Source organism: Rattus norvegicus, chromosome 8 (assembly GCF_036323735.1).
Source record: "Rattus norvegicus strain BN/NHsdMcwi chromosome 8, GRCr8, whole genome shotgun sequence".
NCBI classification, from domain to species: domain Eukaryota; kingdom Metazoa; phylum Chordata; class Mammalia; order Rodentia; family Muridae; genus Rattus; species Rattus norvegicus.
In genome coordinates, this window is record NC_086026.1 from 30,135,247 (window position 1) to 30,155,492 (window position 20,246).

Below are 20,246 nucleotides of genomic sequence, written 5' to 3' on the forward strand. Positions count from 1 at the left end.
GGGGTCTCTTTCCTATACTCTATGGCCCCTTAGCCTGGAAACCCAATAGTCTACACTGCTTTTTGTACCTTCTTTGACCAGCCCATTTGTTGTTGCCATTCCTCTTATGGGAAATGAATACAGCAGACCAAACATCAAGGCCTTTACGTTGGGATGTGTCACGCTTTGAATGTTTTCTGCAATTAGGTTCTAGAACAACGGGAAGCATGGCTAGGAAAATCCATTTCTCTCTGTGCAGTATTTTGATCCAGTTCCTAACTCAGGCCAGTTGCTTTGCCCACCAGTTGGCTTTGAGTCGCTGGCTGTGATGATGTAAGAATTGGGGATCACGCATGAGCATTTGTCACGGAAGATCATTTCTTTCGTGACGTTCATGTGCTCTCTTCCCTCTTCCCACCATCTCAGTATTAACCCTATTCCTTTCAGAAAACTGGGGATAGAGAAAAATCTCCAGAAACTGGTAGGGTGTGGCTGATTCATTGTTACTACTCACAAATGAATCTATAATCTACCACACACTGGAAAGATTTTTACAAACTGTCTTTCCGGCTTCTAGTCAGGCAGCCAGGCTCTGCATCCTAATCAGGAGAGCAATGCCATGCCAGTCACATGCTACAGGATAGGTTCCAGACACCCCCCCTCCCATTTCTCTATGCATCCTTCGGTGTCACAAAAGCATCCCACGTGCACATGGCTATGGTTTGATCATCTTGCATTCACCACTCGATTCAGGAAGATGGATTTTTGTTATGCAGCAATAGTGTTAGTGCAGTATAAACCTCGATGCAAAGCAATTGTGTTCTTGACTCAGTCAGCTAAGCCAAGTATAAAAAGCATAGAGAATAGATCTGAGGTAAGTTTAAAAGCACTGCTGTCAGAGAACTACTTGGTTACAGAGTTATCCCAAATGGCCATCTGCAAAGAATGAACTTGCTGTTGTCAAGGAAAGGTGAAGGGTTAGAATCAGAATGCAGAGAGAATCCTGTCCGTCTTGACTAGATTACAACCCCAGACTTTTAATAGCTTGGAAGGAATTGTGTCAGCAGCTCTCGAGGCTGAATATTGGTCGTGGCTATATCAGAATCCACAGGCATTTAGTTAGTAGCTAATATGCACGCTCAGTAAAAGTGATTGGAGGGAAACACGCATGCATCAGGAAGATGAGAGGCTTGTGTGTGCTTGTGGATAGCAAGGACTTAAGACACATTGAAGGACGTGAGTGAAGAAACTGGTAAAAGACTTTAAAGTACCTTTGCAAGGTAGACTGCAAAGGGCTGGAGTAAAGTTCTGTTACATCTCAGTATTCCCAAGAATGCAGTAAAGTTTATTTACTGCTCTTATTAATTTAGTGCTAGTTTCTGGGGTTTATTTTCCTAAGGTTCTCAGACTCTTTGCGAGCTCTAACCCATGGGCCAGCCACCCAGTAGACAGAAGTGAAAGATGGGGGATTATACGAGGAATTTTTGTTAACCAGGCCTCTGGATGTTTTGTATTATTTTCATTGATTAAAAATTAGCCACATGACCATGCCCTTCTACCAGGGGTCTGGAAATATTTGTTGTAAGTCAAAGGAAGCAGGGTTTGGTGTGTGGCTTCTATATTGCCTTTTGATTTGAAGAGGTTGAGCTTGGTACTCTATGAAGTGGTGAGCCATCCCTGGCCTTAGCAAGGAAGAGAGTGTGCTAACTGGTAATGAAGGTTTCATAGAGATACGGAGCCTTTTATCATCTTTAGAGCTATACCCTGAGCATATACATGGTAGGTAGCCTTCAACAAGGGTGGATAAAATAATGGAATGGTGGATAGTTCCTGAAGAGGAGTCCTTTATGTATGGATTTATCTAGAGTGAGTGAGTGGGAGAGAGTCAAAGTCAAGGAAACCAAATTGAGCCAAACATTAGGAAAAGAGAATGAGAGAGAGAGAGAGAGAGAGAGAGAGAGAGAGAGAGAGAGAGAGAGAGAGAAAACGAGAACGCCCAAATTAGAGTTCTCCATTAGTTCCTTCCCCTTGGGGTTAGGAAATCCAGCAGAAGAGGAGGAAGAGTTGTAGGAAATAGGAAATAGAGGGGCTGAGGACACCAGGAGAATGAACCCCATAGAACCAACTTAATAGGGCCCTTAGGGGCTCACAGACACTGAAGCAGTAATCATGGAGCCCGCATGGGTATGAGCTAGGCCCTCAATGAACATGTTATTGTTAGCTTGGTGTTCTTTAAGACACCTTAACAGTAGGAGTAGGGAATGTGTGTCTCTGACACTTTTGCCTGCTCTTAGGATCCCTTCCCCCCTACTGGGTTGTCTCACCAAGTCCAGATATGAGGGCTGTGCCTAGTTGTATCTTGTTCTGCTGTGGTCAGTTGATATCCTGGGGAGGTTTCCTTTTTTTTTTCTCACAGGGATCAGAGGAGTGTATGTGGAGAAGAGAGAAAGTGTGTCAGGGGTGAGGGGAGGATTAGGTGTAGAGGGGCGAGGGGGAAACCGAAGTCATGAAGATCTGACAGAGCCTGAGGTAACCAGTTACCAGAGCATATGCTCATTTATGACATGTTTACTTCTGCTATTTTAAACCAGTTAGTTCATTGTTTAGCCACAGGTTGTAGTTCTACCAGGATCTCCTCTGAGCTGACAGTGTAGAAGCAGGTTGTGAGCTGCAAGTGTGTTCCTAGCAAGGGCAGCCACTTTCTTTGGAAGAGCTAACTGGAGTTAGCCTGGGGACTTGGGCTGTGCCATAGGACTGCAACCCAAACAAAATAAAACTTGACTAAGCCCGCAAACCCAGACTGGAGTTCAAGTTACTTTAACAGACTCTAGGGAAACACAAAGTACGGTTGTATTAGCTATGCAAAACTTGCTCTTTGACCTTACAGCAAGGGAAGTTACCGGTGCACACATAATCTTCTGCCAGCAGTGCAAAGTGTTGGACACGTTGACTTTTAGCGATTATGCAATAGTTTAAAACTTTTAATTTTAAAATATACTTTAAAAATAGATGCTGATCCAACAAGAACAGAGGCTATCAATGAAAAGACTGTGCTCTTTGCACACCTAAGGGAGGCCAGCACACAGACAGCCTTGTGCGGCCAGAGAGTTAAAGTTTTAGAGACGGCTCACAGATGAATTTCTTAGAAATCAAAAGCAAGGGTCAGCACCGTCCTACCCTCCCTCCGGAGGTAACCTCTGTGTCTCATGCATAAGCTGGGTCCATGTCAGGGGCTTGCTCAGACTCGTGTTACTCACCTCTGAGGTCTGATGATAGATCTCTAAGTTCAGGTTTATGCAGAGTTGAGGGAGAGCTCTCAGAGCAAACTACAGTTCTTGGGAGATTTTTAACGATCTTGGTCTGGAAATAATATAAAAGCGGGAGTGTATTTTGCGGTATTTTTGAATGTTTTGTATTGGTTTAGGGAACAATCCAACATTAGAGAGGCTTAAAAATAACAAATCTTTTAAGATTTAACATGACTTCTCTTATTAGTTTTCTCCACCCAAACAAGCAAACAAACAGTAATAATAAAAATGACTTGAACAACCAGGAAACACAGAAACAAAGGACAGGGTAGCGTAGGGTGGGGAGAGGCAAAGCAAAAAGCATCTTCTACTCATGCAGACACATCTAGGTGGGTAAGAGGAAATGCTGGCAACTTGGTCTTTCCATCAAAGGACCAGGACCCTTTGAAGCCTAAGTTTCTCTTTTACCAAGGCCTCTTGAGATATGAGGCGGTAGAAAGCTCTAAGTACATTAGTTTGTTTTCTAGCTTAAAACTAAGAGAACCCAGTCTTAGGGAGCAAGGACACTCTGGGTAAGTGAAGTCCTGGGAGAATATCCAGAGCATGGCTATGCCAAGGACGGACGCCAGAGCCTCAGAGCCATTGAGGAATGGCAAAGTGCTACCCCTACCCCCAACTCGTGGGGGTGGGATGGGGTTGAAGCTTATTAGGAAATAGCAGAGTCTCCCCTTCTGGTTTGTGTTAGGGTATTGATAGTGTATGCAGAAAGTGTCTATTATGGTTTTCTGCCCTGGAATATTTATGGTCTGAAGATGGCTCCTCTACAGAGACTGCTCCTACTGAGACTAGTTGAGGCTGTCTGCTTGATCCAGCTATACTCCACAGACATGCCTCCTTGTTTATGTATACGAACCCTACCTTCCTGTTCAGCTGTATACAGTAATCCCACTTCCCTACTCAACTGTATACCACAAACACATAGTTTTTCTAGAATCTAGACAACCTGGTTCCAGCCCTTCTGTGTCAGGCTATTCATCTATCTATCTTTTCATCATTTCTTCACTACCCCTGTCGGATCTGTCTTAGAGGCCAAGCAAGGACTTGTTACCTGTTGATCTATTTACCAAATTTACTTCTCAAAAATAAGACTTTCTTCATAAAGTTCATTAAGGGATTTGTGTTGCATTAGGACAGTCTTAATGTGAGCTCTGGGGTTTGCAGATGTGAACTAACTGGGAATCATTTTGAACATTCAGCTTTCTGAACATTCAGCTGTAACTCACTGACACACCGTGATCCAGAGTGACGGGAGGAGTCTTTATCTCTGCCTTCCAGAAGAAACATAGAGAGTGATAGGCAGAGAAATGGGGAGGGTCAAGAGGATGAGACAGAGTGTCGGGGATAAGGAAAGGATTCTTCGTGTTTGAAGGATGGAATACACAAAATATCCAAAGCCTTCAAAGCTTCCAATACAGGCCTCAGAGGCTCTACAGTTCTTCCAGTATCACAATTACAACCTTATAACCACTAGTTAAACCAGTGACTGTTCACCAAACAGTGAAATGGTCCCCCTGCACACTGTCTTCCAGAGAATCCACCTTAGCAGCTGGGCTCCCTCCTCTGGTCAAACTCTCTTTGGGCCATCCTCCAACATCCGAAATCTGAGGCCGAGGGTGAACGCTTATTGTAGGAAGATGTCTGTAGAAAGATGGGATCAAAGAGATTTAAAAATCTCAGCAATTAGGACCCCTTTGCTTAGTCAGGGGATGGGTGACAACAGGTAGTGATCATCAGAACAGTCCCCACATCTTGGAGCCACTTGCAACTGGTGGCCTGTTTTTGTTGTTGTCTTTGTTTTACGTTTCTTTACTTAAACTGAGGTTTCATATCCTAGAAAAACAAAACAAAACAAAAAACAGAGATTGTCGGTTAGCATAAGTGTATGCCAAAGCAAGGCTTGAGAATGGAAATGATGAAGAAAAGTGTGTGGGTTTTCGGAAAGGATGCTGCCTGCAACCATTAGTCAAGGGTTGTCTTTTCATAGTTGTGATCTGTAAGGCCTACAGGAAGCAGGAAAGAAATGCTTGGCCGGGGGTGGGGTGGGAGTGGGGGAGTCCCAGGCTCACACTCACGCTGAACAGTCAGTACAGGGACCAAAGACTAAAGAACGGCCTTGTGTCTGTTCTAGACACCCTAGTTGTATCACTTGTGTGCACTGACTTTTCTAAATATGCTTTTTTCTCTCTCTCTTTTCTTAGGGAGGCAGGACACAGTGCGTGAGAGAAGTCTGTCCCATTCTCTCTTGTCCCCAGCACCTTAGTCACACACCCTCAGGACAGTGCTGCCCTAAATGTTTGGGTGAGTGACAGTTTTCAGGTTGAAGAACAATGTAATTTCTTCTCTAAGCTTCTGCCAAGTGTACGTGTGTGTGGAGTCGGGGCCTGGTAGTGACAACTTCTTCTAACCGTGTGACTAAGTCTCGGCTCTAACGTGAGGTCTGCTTAGAAGCTGCTCTCCCACCGTTGGCTTCCATCGTTTCGGGAGCATGGGTGCAGTTACAACCTGCTAGTGTCCGGTGGGTTGACAATGGTGCTAAAGAAGGAATCTAGCTGGACACATGACTGTTAGAGCATGGTGTAAAGGCATTTTGAAGTAAGTGTATGGAGGATTGTAGGCTAGAATTACCTGGGAGTCAAAAGTACCTGGAAGAGTAGGATCCCAGGAAGTGAGAAGCTTGGAATGGCCAGCAGTTGCTTGGAATGATGCATGATGGGAGAATATCTGTTATCACATTGAGTTTTGACCACAGACTGCACGTGGCTTATATGGTTTTTATCATCGCGTCTTCTCAAGAAGCTAAGAAACATAGCTACTGAAACCAGAACTCTCACGTGCCATACAGGCACAGTTATTAGTTTTAATCCCCTTAGAAGAAGTTATTTCTCTAATCCAAAGAGATGCTTAGGGAAGCAGATCACCTCCGGCTTGAATCTTGCTGATTGTCTCTCTGGACCGCTGAATTATTTTGTGATGGTTTTCACCTCTCTCTGTCTCCAGCAATCTTTATGTACTATGATACAATTGAATCAAGGCTTGTGAAGCACATTTCGCTGAAGGTTTGCAGCCGGCAAGTGGGATTGTTTTGCAGAGGTGTGGAATGGATGTCTTAGAAAGCAATCCTAAGCTTCCTAGTTCACAGAAGGCCTTGATTGTTTTGTCTTTGGGAGATTTTCACTGATTGTATCATTGATTTGGCTTCAGCCCTCGACTGTTCAACTCCTCTCCTCTCTCTCCCCTTTCATGCACAATTTGCTTTTCTTGACTTATTTTCTCCCTTCATAGATTATCACAACTCCAGTTTAGCTTCTTTCTATAACCAAACTGCCAAATAACGGCATTAGTGTTACACTGTTTTCTCCTCTTCTCAGGCATCCTACTGCGATTTCATCTAACAATGCTAGACTTTCTTTCTTCCTTCCTTTCTTTCTTTCTTTCTTTCTTTCTTTCTTTCTTTCTTTCTTTCTTTCTTTTTTTCTCTATCTCTCTCTCTTTCTTTCTTTTTTCTCATTGCAATTTTTTTCTCCATCTTTATTAAATTGGGTATTTCTTATTTACATTTCAAATGTTATTCCCTTTCCCAGTTTCCAGGCCAACATCCCCCTATCCCCTTCTATGTGGCTGTTCCCCTCCCCATCCTCCCCCCATTACCGCCCTCCTCCCAAGAATCTTGTTTACTGGGGGTCCAGCCTTGGCAGGGCCAAGGGCTTCCCCTTCCACAATGCCAGACTTTCTATTTCATGCACTAACTCATACTTCTAAGTGAATATGGAATAATTAGAAGAACAGGAGAGTCTTGTTAAATGCACTGGGTTAAAGACATTTTCATGTCCTTGTGCTTCAATGTTTGCCTGTCCGCATGTGCTGCCCCGAATTGAAACCAGTGAGGTAGATACTGCCAAGCTGAGGGCATGGTGGAACCCGTGCCATGGAAACGGGAGTTCATCACAGAGGAAGAGGTGATTGCACATGGCCTTGCAGATAATAACACGATTAAAGCTTTGAAGCAAATGCTGTTGGTATCCTGAGACTAGTTAGACGTTTCTCACACAAGCAATGGCTGTTGTACTTGGGACACGTTTACCGTTCACTTGTGTTTTTAAAGTAGACTACAAAAAGCACAGTAAGTTTTCAGAAAAGTAAAGATCCTAATTCTGCCAAGTGTGACCTTTTTCTTCTTTGTACTAAACCAGAGTGGAGTGATGGAGAAATGGCTTAAATCAAGCTGGCCAGCCAGCCTCTGAACCACTCCCTAGCATGTTTCATGTTGGGCCATGATGAGTATGGGATTAAAGGGAGATTTTGTGTTCTTTCCTGGTGAGAAGAAACATATCCTCACAACAACAAAAGCAACAAAACAGATAAAAGCAAACACCAGGAAACTTTCTGGTTGCTGAGAACCGAATGTGATTCTTCTTCTGGATGATTGGATACTGACTTGATCTTAGGTTTTTCTCTTGACCAGGACGCCTGCATATGGAATACCTCTGCCACTTGAATTGCACAATTTCCTTCCTCCCTTTGCTCATTTTCAATGGAGCATCTCATCAAAGTCAGGATACACAGAGCAGTCAGTTTCCAAGACACCTCTCCATATGGCTTAGCCCAGGATAATGCTGAAATGACATCACCACTAACGAGTCTAATAGTTATCAGCTGCCATCTGCTGGGAGTTTCGATAAGAGGCAGGCACTTTGCTAAGATTTATATCCATAATTCTAGGTGTAATTTACATTTTGTGAGGAGTAATTTAAGGCAATGATCACATCTAATTCACGAAATCACTCGCAGTGCCTGTTCAGGATCAATCAGTAGATCAATCAATTCATAGATCCTTCCACCATATATTCTCTGCCCACTCAGCAATCTAGCCATTGCTGCAGCAGTATTGAGTAATAATAGTACAGGCAGAAGCCCGTGCAATGATCGAAAAGAACCAGGAAGTCTAAGAGATGGAAGGACGTCTGGTGAGGCAAGGTAGACTCCAATGTAGACTCCAAGCGTGAATAAGACGTATTTGAATTGATTTATAAACAAGATTCTACACAGAAGCATTATAATTTTATTTATTTTTGAGACAGAGTCTTGCCATGTAGCCCAGGCTGGTATTGAACTTGTGTCCTTCCTGTCCCTTCTTCTCAAGTACTCGGACTATTCGTGTGTATCGCCATGCCCAGCTCTTCATAAAGCTTTGTATTTATTTTTAAATTTTGTATATTTAAGAATGTTGTGCAGTGTGTTTTATTCATATTCACCCACCTTCCACAACTCTTTCCAGATTAACGTTCACCTTCCCTAGACACTCACCTTCATGCCCTAAACAAAGCAAAGCAAAACAAAATAACAAAAACACAAAATAAAACCCAAAATATTTTTGGTTGTGGGGTTACAAACCAACTCTCCTCCCAACAGCTAACAAATTACAATAAGTTCTGGATGGGGTGGGATTTCTCACCCAGCTCCCACCTCCACGCTGAGATTGGGTGTGATGTGCGCTTGTGCAGGTCTTGTGTATGCTGTCACACCTGATGTGAACTCATGGGCAGCTTCCTGACTTCCCACAAGACACTCTTTCCCTAGAGTCACTCACCCCCTGTTTTTCACACTCTTATCTTCTGAAACAAGCCCTGAGCCTTGGGAGGAAGCACTATAGTATATAGCATATCTCACTCACAGAGGAGCAGTCAACGGTCTCCAAGTTTCTGGGCCTTGGCTACGTGTGAGTCTCTGCTGATCACTTCCTACTGCAGTTAAGGTTAGCTGACGAGGGTTAGGGTTACAGACGCCTTGATACGGGCACAATGATTAATCGTCAGAAGCCGACTTACCAGCTTTTAGCAAAATAATAATGGTAGACTCTCTTCCATGGCCTATAACCTGTGTAGCCATGGGTTTTCGGCTCGACAACGGTGCCAGTTATGAGGTTCATGTTGTAGAGTATGACAGAAATTGAGTCAGGAACTGCTTGGTTACTTCCACAATGTCATAACAATATAGCTCCAGTGGGGCAGGCTTGCCAGGCCAGTCATTAACGTAGCTGGCCCTCTTCACAGCTGGGTAAGAGTGATGAGGAGCTTCCTCCTCTGGTAATGTGGGTAACACCTTCCAGCGCAAAGCCAACAAGTAGGAACGACGTCAGCACTAGCTTGCTTTGTCATGTTTCATGACTCAAGGCTATGGTGTCGTCAACAATAGTCTTCAAGTTCTAGAGGGTAACCAACAGCCCGGGGTAATAAATGGCCTGCACTGCTTGGCTGTGGGCTGTAGGCTTAGGACATCAGCTGTCAACGACTCCACAATAAGCAACTCGTTCTTGGCAGGGGTCTTTGTATTATGTTAGGCTTTAGTATACAATGGAGGCATTATTTTTTGGTCATAGGGCAACCCCCCCCCCAATCTCTTGTCTATGTATGTGTTTGTATTTGTGTGTTGTGTGTGAGTGTACAGAGTTAGATTACCATATTACTTTTTCAAAAGACTTTTGTGCTATTAATTCCTCCCCATATTTACTGCCCTCCCCCCCACTACCCCGAGTTAACCTTTCCCATTCCATTATTTCCTTTTAATACTTTGAGCACATCAGTGTAAGTTTGTACCGATGTGTTCTGTCTCTTTCCACTTGAAAGTCCCACACTATGGCCTCTTAGTAATTTTTGGAACTCTATGTCCATTCCACATGAAATATAAGTATCTGAAGACTCAAAGCTAGCGTGTGCCCATGAGAGAAGACAGGAGACCTTTGGCTTTCTGGGTTTGTGTCATCTCATTGAGAATGATAATTTCCAGCTTCATCCATTTGCTTGAAGTCTTCATTTCTGTTAACAGCTGGATAATATTCCCTTGTGTAAATATGCCACATTCTCTTTATCCAACTATTAGCTGATGAATGAATGAATGGATAGTCTGTCTCCATTGTATGGCCATTGTGAACAGAGCAGTATTGAGCATGAATGAGCAGACATTGTTATATCAGGATATGAATTCCTTTTGGAATACACTTGAGTTGACCCTATGATAGATCTGTTTTCAGCTTTTTGAGGAACTTCCAAACTCATTTGTACTAATAACCACAGCAATTTGTATTCTCACCAGCAGTGAGTAACTGTTCCCCCTTCCTTACAGCCAAGCCAGTATTTGTCCCTGTTTAGTTATGCCTTTGTTTCTGCTGTTGTCTGTTCATTTGATATTTGTTGTTCTGGCTGGGGTAGGGTGAAATATAAAAGCAGTGTTTAATTGGCATTTCTCTAATGGCTAAAGATGTTGAACATTTTAAAACATATTTCTTAACCATTTGTGCATCATTACTTGAGAATTTTCTGTCTGGTTCTATGCCCCATTTTTTAATTGAGTGGTCTGGTTCTTGGTGTTATTTTTTGAGTTATTTGTATATTGTAGATACTAATCCTTTGTCAAATACATAGATGGAAAAGATTTCTTCCCATTCTTTGGGATGCCTCTCCCCACAAGTGATGGCATTTGCTGAATATCAACAGCAATAAAAATGATAGAAGTATACAAATTTATGAAAGCTAAGTAACTGAAATTGGGTAGAAGAAAAAATCAAAAGGGAAGGATAAAATTTCGCAGAATTGAATAAAAATACAAACAGCATATTGAAATCTAAAGGGCTTTATTTATTTATTTATTTATTTATTTTTATTGACTGATTGTAACTGACTGACATTGGCCATGTTTGTGTTCAGTTGTAAAATACTTGTGGTACATATAAAGTATGGGCAAAGTCAACCAAGTCATAATTATCAAACTACTCCAGAGAAGCAGAGTTTTACTTTGCTTCTCAAGGGTAGATGTGTATCTCTGATGGACTGATAGAATAATGTTCAATTTGTGAAAAATCACTAACATCGTTGCTATACTAAATATTTTTAAAACTGGTTAGAGATATTTCTTACACTATAGTGTTCTAAAACTAAGACATGTCTTGGCAGATGTAATTATAATGGCATGGGTCAATCCATGTGATTCAACTAATGGTTTTCTATCCCTTCCTTCCTTTCTTCCTCCCTCCCTCCCTCCCTCCCTCCCTCCCTCCCTCCCTCCCTCCCTCCCTCCTCCCTCCTCTCCCTGCCCCATTCCCTTTCTTCCTTCCTTCTATCTTTTCCTCCCTTCCTTCCTTTCCTTTTTCTTTTTTTTCCATGAGAAGAGGTTTAATGAGAGAAGAAGAGTAGAAGAGGGGAGGAACAAAGGCTGGCCATGAGCACGTGGAGAGAAGGGAGGGGATGGGGAGACAAGGGACAGGGAGGGACAAAGAAGGCACAGGAGCAGAGAAGAGAAGAGTAAGAGTAAGAGCAAGAGACCCTTTTATTTTTCTTAAGACAGGGTTTTTCTGTGTATCTCTGGCTTTCCTGAAAACTCACTCCATAGATAAGAACTCGGAGTTCTGACTCCTGAGTGCTGGCACAAAGACAGTACTACTACCCCCTGACCCAACTAATGGTTTTCTGCTGCTCTAGAGTAACATCAGAGGGATTCTTAGCAGAATACTCGGGGAGGGGATTGATTTATATGTTTCTGTAAATTAAAACATCTCAAGATGTGTTTGGGAACATGAGAATTATGTGTATTAATTAGGATATTAATAATGGTGATGGGTTATGGAGATATTTCAGTGGGTAGCAGTACTTGCCATGCAAGTATGAGAACAATCATTTTTTTTTTTGTTCTTTTTTTCGGAGCTGGGGACCAAACCCAGGGCCTTGCGCTTCCTAGGTAAGCGCTCTACCACTGATCTAAATCCCCAGCCCCGAGGACAATCATTTAAATATTCAGAGCCCAGGTGGTAAATAGACTCACATGTGGGTAGTTTACAATCCCATCTTGTGGCAGTAGAGACAGGGGACCACTAGAAGTGGCTTTCTACACTAGTCCAATCATTGAGTTCTGGATACAAGTGAGAGAACATGCCATAAAATGGAGATAAATCAAGAAAGACACCTGATGTCAGGCCATGGCATCCAAACATGCATGTACATACACATGCACACACATAAATGTACACACACACACACACACACACACACACACACACACCCCACACAGCACACACACCTGCATCTACACACGTGCAGTATGCAGATACGCTCATACACACACACACACACACATGCCCACCACACATACAGATAGAAGCCAAGAAAGCATAATGATTATGGGTAATTTTGTCTAATCATGGGCTATTTTTTGGTTGCATCCTTTATCATGACCATTACAGATAGAGATCATGACAGGGGCCAGTGGTTGTTGATGCCATGTAATGGGTGAAGTCAGAGAGCCCAGAATGATCACACCCAAGGTCATGAAGGAGTCTATCTACGAGATCCAAAGCAGACCTCACTGTTGTCTTCTGATGTCTGGCCAGTGTTTTACTCATGATGAGACCCAGTTGATTTAGCTCTGGTTCTGCTCTGAATCCTTGACCTTTCATAGAAGAAAACAAGTTTTTCTTACCTCCCATTAGTTCTCTTTCCAACAACTGTAATTGTAAGAGCAGCATTTAATATGCCTGTGGACATTCTGAGCCTACTGATAAAGATTCCATCAGTCCTACTAATGCCGAATATTAATCTTCCATAAAAGAAAGAGGAATGTGGCCATAAATTGCTCAGTGAACATGAATTATTGGTTTTTAACTTAGTCTTTAATTAAAGTAACATTTCAGAGATGGTTGCATGTTGTCTTGTGAGTAGAAACTCCAGTGGTGAGAGGAATAAATCAGATCATATCCTTTTTCTGGGATGGGAGTGTGTTGGCTCCTCATCCATCAGTCCAGTCCTCACCAAAGCAGGATATGGCACATGGAATTGGAGTTACCTTTTATGTACCTTGAAATAAGTTTCCTTTTATGCCTTTGTGTCATTTCTTTCCAGATCTCATGTGTAAACCTATTTAGACCATCAGAATAAAACATTGACCAGGTAGCTTTTAAACAGCAGAAATGCATTTCTAGAGCCTGGGAAGTCCAAGAACAAGGTTCCTACAGATTCTTTGAGATTTTTCTTCATAGCTCATTTATGTTCCTTTTTGTGTTCTTCAAATCAGGGGTGTTGCAGTGTTTCTGGGGTCTGTTACGTAAAGACATTTTAGTGGGAATTCTGCCCTATGGGCTAATCACCTCCCAATACTCTCGCCTGCTAATGTTATTGTTTGGTGGTTAGGTTTCAGTGTCTGAGTTTTGTGGGAACGTGATTATTCAGACCATAAGAGATGCCACTTCATGATAACCCTTAGGATATCTTAATTTTTCTAACTGATGCCACATTGGGAGAGGATATTACTCGTTAAGATACAGCAGAGTTAGACTCAAATGTCTAGAATTCACCATGTTGTGCTGAAATGAGCCTAACTTCATGTGAGGCTCATTGGGGTAAGCAGATAGTAATGGTTCACTAATCTGCAAAGTTTATTGTGGAATTAAACTTTGATACTATGGCTTTTCACGTTGATAATTTTTAGGGACCTCCTGGTATACCTGACCAAAGGCTCTATTTTTGTACATCACATTTACCTGGTCTTGTGTGATTGTAATATAATGTGATGTAATTATCAATGACAAGGTGGTAAAAATGGGATATGTCTGGCTTCTGTCTTGCTTACATTTTGCTTACTCTTGTGTTTCTATAGGCCAGAGGAAAGTATTTGACCTTCCTTTTGGGAGCTGCCTGTTTCGCAGTGATGTTTATGACAATGGAGCCTCATTTGTCTATGATAACTGCACAGTATGCACTTGCAAGGTAAGGGGGTTCTTGGGGCTGTGGTGCTGTCCAATGGGCTTAGATTACAGTACAACTGTAGGCAAATGTGATAGCATTTTGCTCCTCAGGAGGAACCATTGTCAGTGGCATCTGAAGAGTATACTCATACTCAAGGTTATGAAGAAGATCCAGAAGCCATCCTAAGGATGGCTACAATCAAATACAGATAGTCGTGTTCTAGGGAATCTACCTATCTGAGGTGAATTCTGTAGCACACCTGGCAGTGAAAATAACTTCAGTTGTATGCAAGGGAAGAAAAAGGCATGGTTTTATAGTTCACTACAGAGATAAACCTGATCAATTTCAAAGCCCATGGAAACTCTTATGAGGTGATGCCTGTATTCCATGGTTTGCATGATCCCATGTTAAACATACAACTCCTGCTGTACATGCTGCTTTCTATAAAGACACAGAGCAACACCTTGTGAACCTGGTCTCCATGCCCATGACATCACATTCACACTGACATCTCACAGGCCAGTTTTCTCTTGAAAGCTGAAACGAAGCCTTTGTTGAAACATGTCACCTTCATGGTTCTCCTGCATGAGGGATTGCCCTTTTGCCCACAAATGAGAGCTAATTATGCTATCATTTACACCATTTGGGGTTTTCAGGAAATCTAGGGCTTTGAGACATAATCAGGCACTGTGTCTCAGTCTTCCAGGGGAACTGGAATGAATGCTTTTCCTGAACTTGTCAGGGGCTTATCATAACGTGAGTTCATAGACATTTTCGGGAAAGTCAATACATGATGAGTCAGGTATGTCTTAATTACTGCTCTATTCCTGTGAAGAGACACCACAAACAAGGCGACGCTTATAAAGGCATTTAGTGTCATGCTTCCTTAGTTTCAGAATGTTAGTTCACTATCATCATGGAGGAAGGCAGGCAGGCATGGAATTGGAGCAGTAGCTGAGAGCTTTATATCTAAGAGGGAGGGAAGGATGGAAGGACAGAGAGAGGAGGAGGGAAGGGTAGGGAAGGAGGAAGGGAGGGAGCGAAGGAGGGAGAGAGAGAGAAAGAGAGAGAGAGAGAGAGAGAGAGAGAGAGAGAGAGAGAGAGAGAGAGAGAGAGGAGAGAGAGGCTAAGTCTGGATGAATTTTTTTTTTATTCTTTTTTTCAGAGCTGGGGACTGAACCCAGGGCCTTGCGCTTGCTAGGCAAGTGCTCTACCACTGAGCTAAATCCCCAACCCCCTGGATGAATTTTTTAAATTTCAAAACTTAACCCCAGTGACACACTTCCTCCAACAACACCATGCCCCCTAATACTTTAATTTTTCTCAAACAGTTCATGTACTCAGGACTAAACATGCAAATATATGAGTCTAGAGGGGGCATTTTTATTTAAACTACCACAGATGGGATTTGTTATATCAACACCCCCTTCCTATTTGTTTAGAGCATCCCGATGTAACAGACTCACTCAAGGTTCTTCTTGATTTCTACAGCAGGTTGGGAAAACCAAACAAGCTCTATTATGTAAAAAATGAAAGAAAGGCAGGAAGAAGGGAATCTGTTGGCCAATACTGATCTGGAATTCCTTGTCCCACGGAGAAAGAATGCTGGGGTCTTGAGCATGAAGTTAGAGGCCAGTAGAAGCAAGTCTGGGAGTGTGCCACATCCTTATCTGTTATAGCTATTAGTCAGGAAGCATGTATTGAAGGGGATGGAAAGTGTTTTCATACGACATTAAAGCATGGTGGTAGGAGAGCATGACTTAGAGCCATCATGGATTATTAATAGAGGGCTGGGAAGGTTGTATAGGAGAGGAGAAAATCATTTTTAATTTTTAGTCTGCCTTGCCTTGGTGTCTCTAGGACTCTACAATGGTTTGTAAGAAAAAATGTTCCCACCCGGGTGTCTGTAATACTGATGAGGATGCCTGTTGTGAAGAGTGTCTCCTCCGGGTGCCCCCTGAAGATGTCAAAGTATGCAAGTTCGGTAGCAAGATTTTCAGGGTACGTATGAGATAAGCTATTACAGTGTCATGAGCTTGTGGGAGCCATCATATTACAATGACTGTTCAAAAGCTCTGGACATAATGCAGATTAGAATTTTATATAATTTATACATTTAAAAACACACATGCATATTTGATATATTAATTTGCAAATGCATATATATGTGTATATATATTTATATTTATAAAATCAAGGACATGGACCATTCCACATGTCAGTGTTATTGGTCTTTCTACATGTGATCAGCCAGTGCCTAAGGCGCTGCTGAGCATGCCAAATGGCTGGTATAGTTATGGTGCCCAATCGACTGAGAGCATACCATTTACTTGGGAATGCTAAGTCTACTTTGTCAAGATCATGGCTATGGCGAGATCCTGATGGATCTAAAACTTGGTGCTTTCAGCAGCATTTCACAACTTTCTCTTTTAAAAAAGGCTCAACTAGAAGGTGTTCTCATGAGGATGTTTACCATGTAAATGACCAGTATAAGTTTGAAGGTCGAGCTCCAAGGTACTCAAAGGGCTGCTTACTGACCTTCCAACAGGGCCTGACATGTGTGCCTCATTGTTTTACAGTGATATTAAGTGGAAAACTATGTAGTAACCATTTGGCTTCAGGAAGCCAGTGTTGGCTTTGTTCAGACTATCTCCCTTCTCGTATCTGCTACGGTTTCCTTAAAGATGAGGGAGACTTTGTACCAAAAAACTGCTTGATGATACCGTGAGCACCTAGAATCTTAATGTCATGTCAGATGTGGAAGCTCCCTCAGGGTTCCTACCCACTGACATGATTGGAGAGAGGTCTGAATTCTTATGGACCCTGCAAGAAAGAGGAAGATGTATTATGTCCATAAGGAGAGGGCAAGACAGCAAGCTTTCAGAGACACTCATATAAACTACTCTTTATTCAAAGTCACCATTTGGGCTCAGAGCACCAAGATAAAACAAACTTCTCTCATACTAATGCTTTGGACAAAACACTTTCAAGCCACTTTCTAGAAAGATGGTCTTTTAGTAACTGAGGTTAAAGTACTTTTCAGAGATTGGGGGCCCTGGGAATGTTTGCTTATAGAACAGTTATAAGTTCAATGCCCTTTACAGACAAATTTGGTTAGTTCTCTCTCACCTGAAAGGGATTAGGGGGTTGGCAGTCTTTAAGATATCTTTAAAAACTGAGAAAGGACAGGATGCACTAGAGATCTTGGGTCTGTGGGCCTCGGAAGTGCCCTCCATCTTGTGGTTATATCTGACTGTTGTCTGACATTTCACACTTTAGTACAGGTATGTTCCTGCCTGATTCGTTCTGGCTGATCACCGACTGCACACTGTAAATCTGAGGAGCCCAGTGCATTCATTGAGTATCTTTCTATCCAATCAAGAATTAGTCTATGTCCCAAAGTGCCATACTACATTTTGGGAGGAGAGCGTTAGCCAGGCAATGTGCAAGTACACGTCATGTCTCTAGGACTGGTCTGTCTGAGCTTTGTGTGTTCATGGGTGCTCACAAGGTGTCCACCTGGACGCTGAGAATTATTTAAATAACTTCCATTCCCTTCATATCCCGGGTGGCTCTGGGGCATGGCACAGCTGTCTAATGTCACCATGTCTGAGCATCTCAATTTAACTGCGATGCCCCACATAGCAAATCTTTCAATTCCCTTAATCAGAGGAAAGTTAGGATTTGCTCCTGCATCATGTATGAAAATTCATACTTCCTTGTTTTCTGGGGTGAAAGTGAAAACGTGTGAGCACATGAGGGGCAAGGTGTCACATGACTTGCCTAGACCCAGAAGAATGCTTCATATTTTGGACCAAGATTCTCCCGCCTTTCAAAGTGAAATCTTCCCGACCCACTGTGTCAAGTGGACTACATAGAGATTCCTCAGAGTCACATAAGTGAAGCCGCCCGACTTAGGTAGCTTAGGCATGCTCTCCTCAAGGAGGGGACACCGTAATCCACTTGCTCAGTTCTACTTATCGCGGAATTCTGTGCTGTGTCCTGCAGGATGGAGAGATGTGGTCCTCGGTCAACTGCAGCATCTGCGCTTGCGTGAAGGGGAAGACGGAGTGTCGAAAGAAGCAGTGTGTCCCTGTTAGCAGCTGCCCACAGGTACGTAGGGATTTGGCTTTATTTTTCTCTGTTACCTTGGGAAATGCACGGCATATGCCATTTTCTGAAAAGACAACCAGGAATTCCCAAAGCTTGCATATACACCCCAGTAGCTGAAGCCCCTTGTTCAGCTTCCTGATTCTTTCTCACCATCCCTGCTTGGAGTCCAGCCTTGTGTGACTAAAGACCTGTTTTGCTGCTCTCTTCCCGCTCTTTATTGACATCTCTCAAACTTTTGCAAACGTGTCTCCAACTTTCTTGTCTACACCGTGCTTTCTACCGTTGGGTTTTCAATTTAACAACGTAGCCACATTTTGCTTCTCCTTCTTTCTTTCTCTCAAATCTCAGCTTTCCTCTCACAGTCAGGGTAATATGTGGTTGTTTAATAGTAACTTCCCAAGGAGGACTTCCTGGCCTCACAGAAGCCCCAACTCCTCTGTAGAAAATTCCTCTCTAGCCCTGGCCTCCAACTGTAGCCCCACATGGAAACAGCATCCTTATGGAAATACCTCTTTTAAAAAACCCACAGCCCAGACTCGAATAAAGCCACCATTGTCTTCTGAAGTATGGGCTCCATTGAATTCACCTCGGCAACTTGAAACCTTTCAAGGCTTTGTACATTTTTTTTTTTGAGAGAATGTCAAACCTATTTAGTGCCTTCCCGTGAACGAAGAAAGCATATCTATATATTCAGAGCATGTCCTCTATTCTCCGTTATAGAAAGCTTTTAATTTTATCCACATCTGCTATTATTATAAACAAAAAGTTGCTGTTTTTACTTGAGCGCCAAATGAGGCACAAAAAAACAACAGCTGTTGCCATTGCACAACTGAATTGGGGGGGGGGAAGGGGGAAAAATCCCCTAATTAGTCTTGCTTTAAAAGCCTCAGACATAAAACTGAAAACTTCCCATAAGGGGAAAAAAAAAGTAGGTACAATACACAGACTTGAACATGGGCTGCTTATAAATATTCATTGGGAAAAATGAAATCACATCATTTCTGCCAGTCCTCGGGGGAACCCTCACTGCTAATGAACTCTCCCGGCACATGTTAGTAATAATGGGCTTCCTTATTCTACAAGACAAAACTGGGAAGCGGTGCCAACCTGGTGGCTCGAGTAACTCGCCTCGGCAGGCCACTGAGGGGTTTGTAGATTCACTTCAGCTCTGCCGCTTGTAGCAGGATCGGGGGTTTCTGCTGCAAGGTCACAGCTCTTTATGTCGCCTACTTCTCCCTAGCCATCTTACTGTGTATGCTACACTCAGGCGACGCAAGTCCATCCCTCCCAGGAAGGCCTCTGCCCCGCCCCCAGCCCCGCCCCCTCTGCCCTTGCTTCTCAGTGCCCTGACTTGGCTGGGGCCGCCAAGACCACCTTTCTGTTTCTAGGCATCCTTCCAACTCCTCACACTTCCCCTTCTCAGAGGCCAGCACGAGGTCTTTGGAAGATAGTTTAGCTCTACCGTGAAATCCTTTAAAAAGAAAAGACAGCACTTTCTCAGTTTATTTCTCCTTCCCTACATGGATTAGGGAAATTTTAAAAAGATACTAAAATTAGAAAAACTCTGCCTCCTCCCACCCCCCACCCCGCTGTCACCTTTCCAGGTACATCCCTTCCCCCTTTTCAGAAGGGGTCTATGGTTGTAGTCACTATTTGCCTTCCTAGGGAACTCCCAAAGCTCTAGGGGTGAGACCCTCAGTACACTCTTTGATACCATTAGTTTATATTGAGACCATTTCTCTGGTCACAGAATTAACCTCACTCTCCTGAGACAGCTCCACTGAGGTAGGTGCTGAATTGACCCTTCTTCCAGATGAGGCTACAGATCGTCCGTCCAGTTTCCAGCTCATTACACACTGCCCAGGCTCTCTGACCCCACAGACCTATTTACCAACAGGACCAGCTTCACCGCACACGGGCAATGGCCGTGTCTGGTGAAATACAAATGCAGAGAATCACCCAGGCGCCCTGGATTAGGAACGCAGCTTTAACTCACACCATTCCAAATGGGGCAACGTGCCTTGTCTGAGCCTCTGTGGAAATCATTCCATGACATCTCCCATGGCATCAATTCTCAACCTGTGGGTCGGGACCCCTTGGGAGGGTGCTAAATGACACA

The 20,246-nt window shown here is 43.1% G+C and overlaps 1 protein-coding gene and 1 long non-coding RNA gene across 9 annotated transcripts in view; one reads left to right on the forward strand and one right to left on the reverse strand.

Moving 5' to 3' along the window:
• LOC134480002 (uncharacterized) overlaps positions 1–6,021 on the reverse strand; it is a 30,513-nt gene extending 24,492 nt beyond the window's left edge. For 2 of the 4 annotated variants that reach the window (XR_010054094.1, XR_010054092.1), the window contains exons 1-3: positions 5,913–5,996; positions 4,826–5,117; positions 3,237–3,339 (exon numbers count right to left, since the gene is read on the reverse strand). This is a non-coding gene — a long non-coding RNA (uncharacterized LOC134480002). Of the gene's footprint in view, positions 1–3,236; positions 3,340–4,825; positions 5,118–5,912 lie in introns of all 4 variants that reach the window. The other 2 variants (XR_010054095.1, XR_010054093.1) reach the window with 2 other exon arrangements.
• Bmper (BMP-binding endothelial regulator) overlaps positions 1–20,246 on the forward strand; it is a 245,153-nt gene that overhangs the window by 127,198 nt on the left and 97,709 nt on the right. For 3 of the 5 annotated variants that reach the window (NM_001135799.1, XM_006242715.5, XM_039081015.2), the window contains 4 exons: positions 5,486–5,585; positions 13,926–14,035; positions 15,875–16,015; positions 18,023–18,127. In NM_001135799.1, the coding sequence (NP_001129271.1) occupies positions 5,486–5,585; positions 13,926–14,035; positions 15,875–16,015; positions 18,023–18,127 (456 nt within the window). The remainder of the gene's footprint in view (positions 1–5,485; positions 5,586–13,925; positions 14,036–15,874; positions 16,016–18,022; positions 18,128–20,246) is intronic. The other 2 variants (XR_010053940.1, XM_039081016.2) reach the window with 1 other exon arrangement.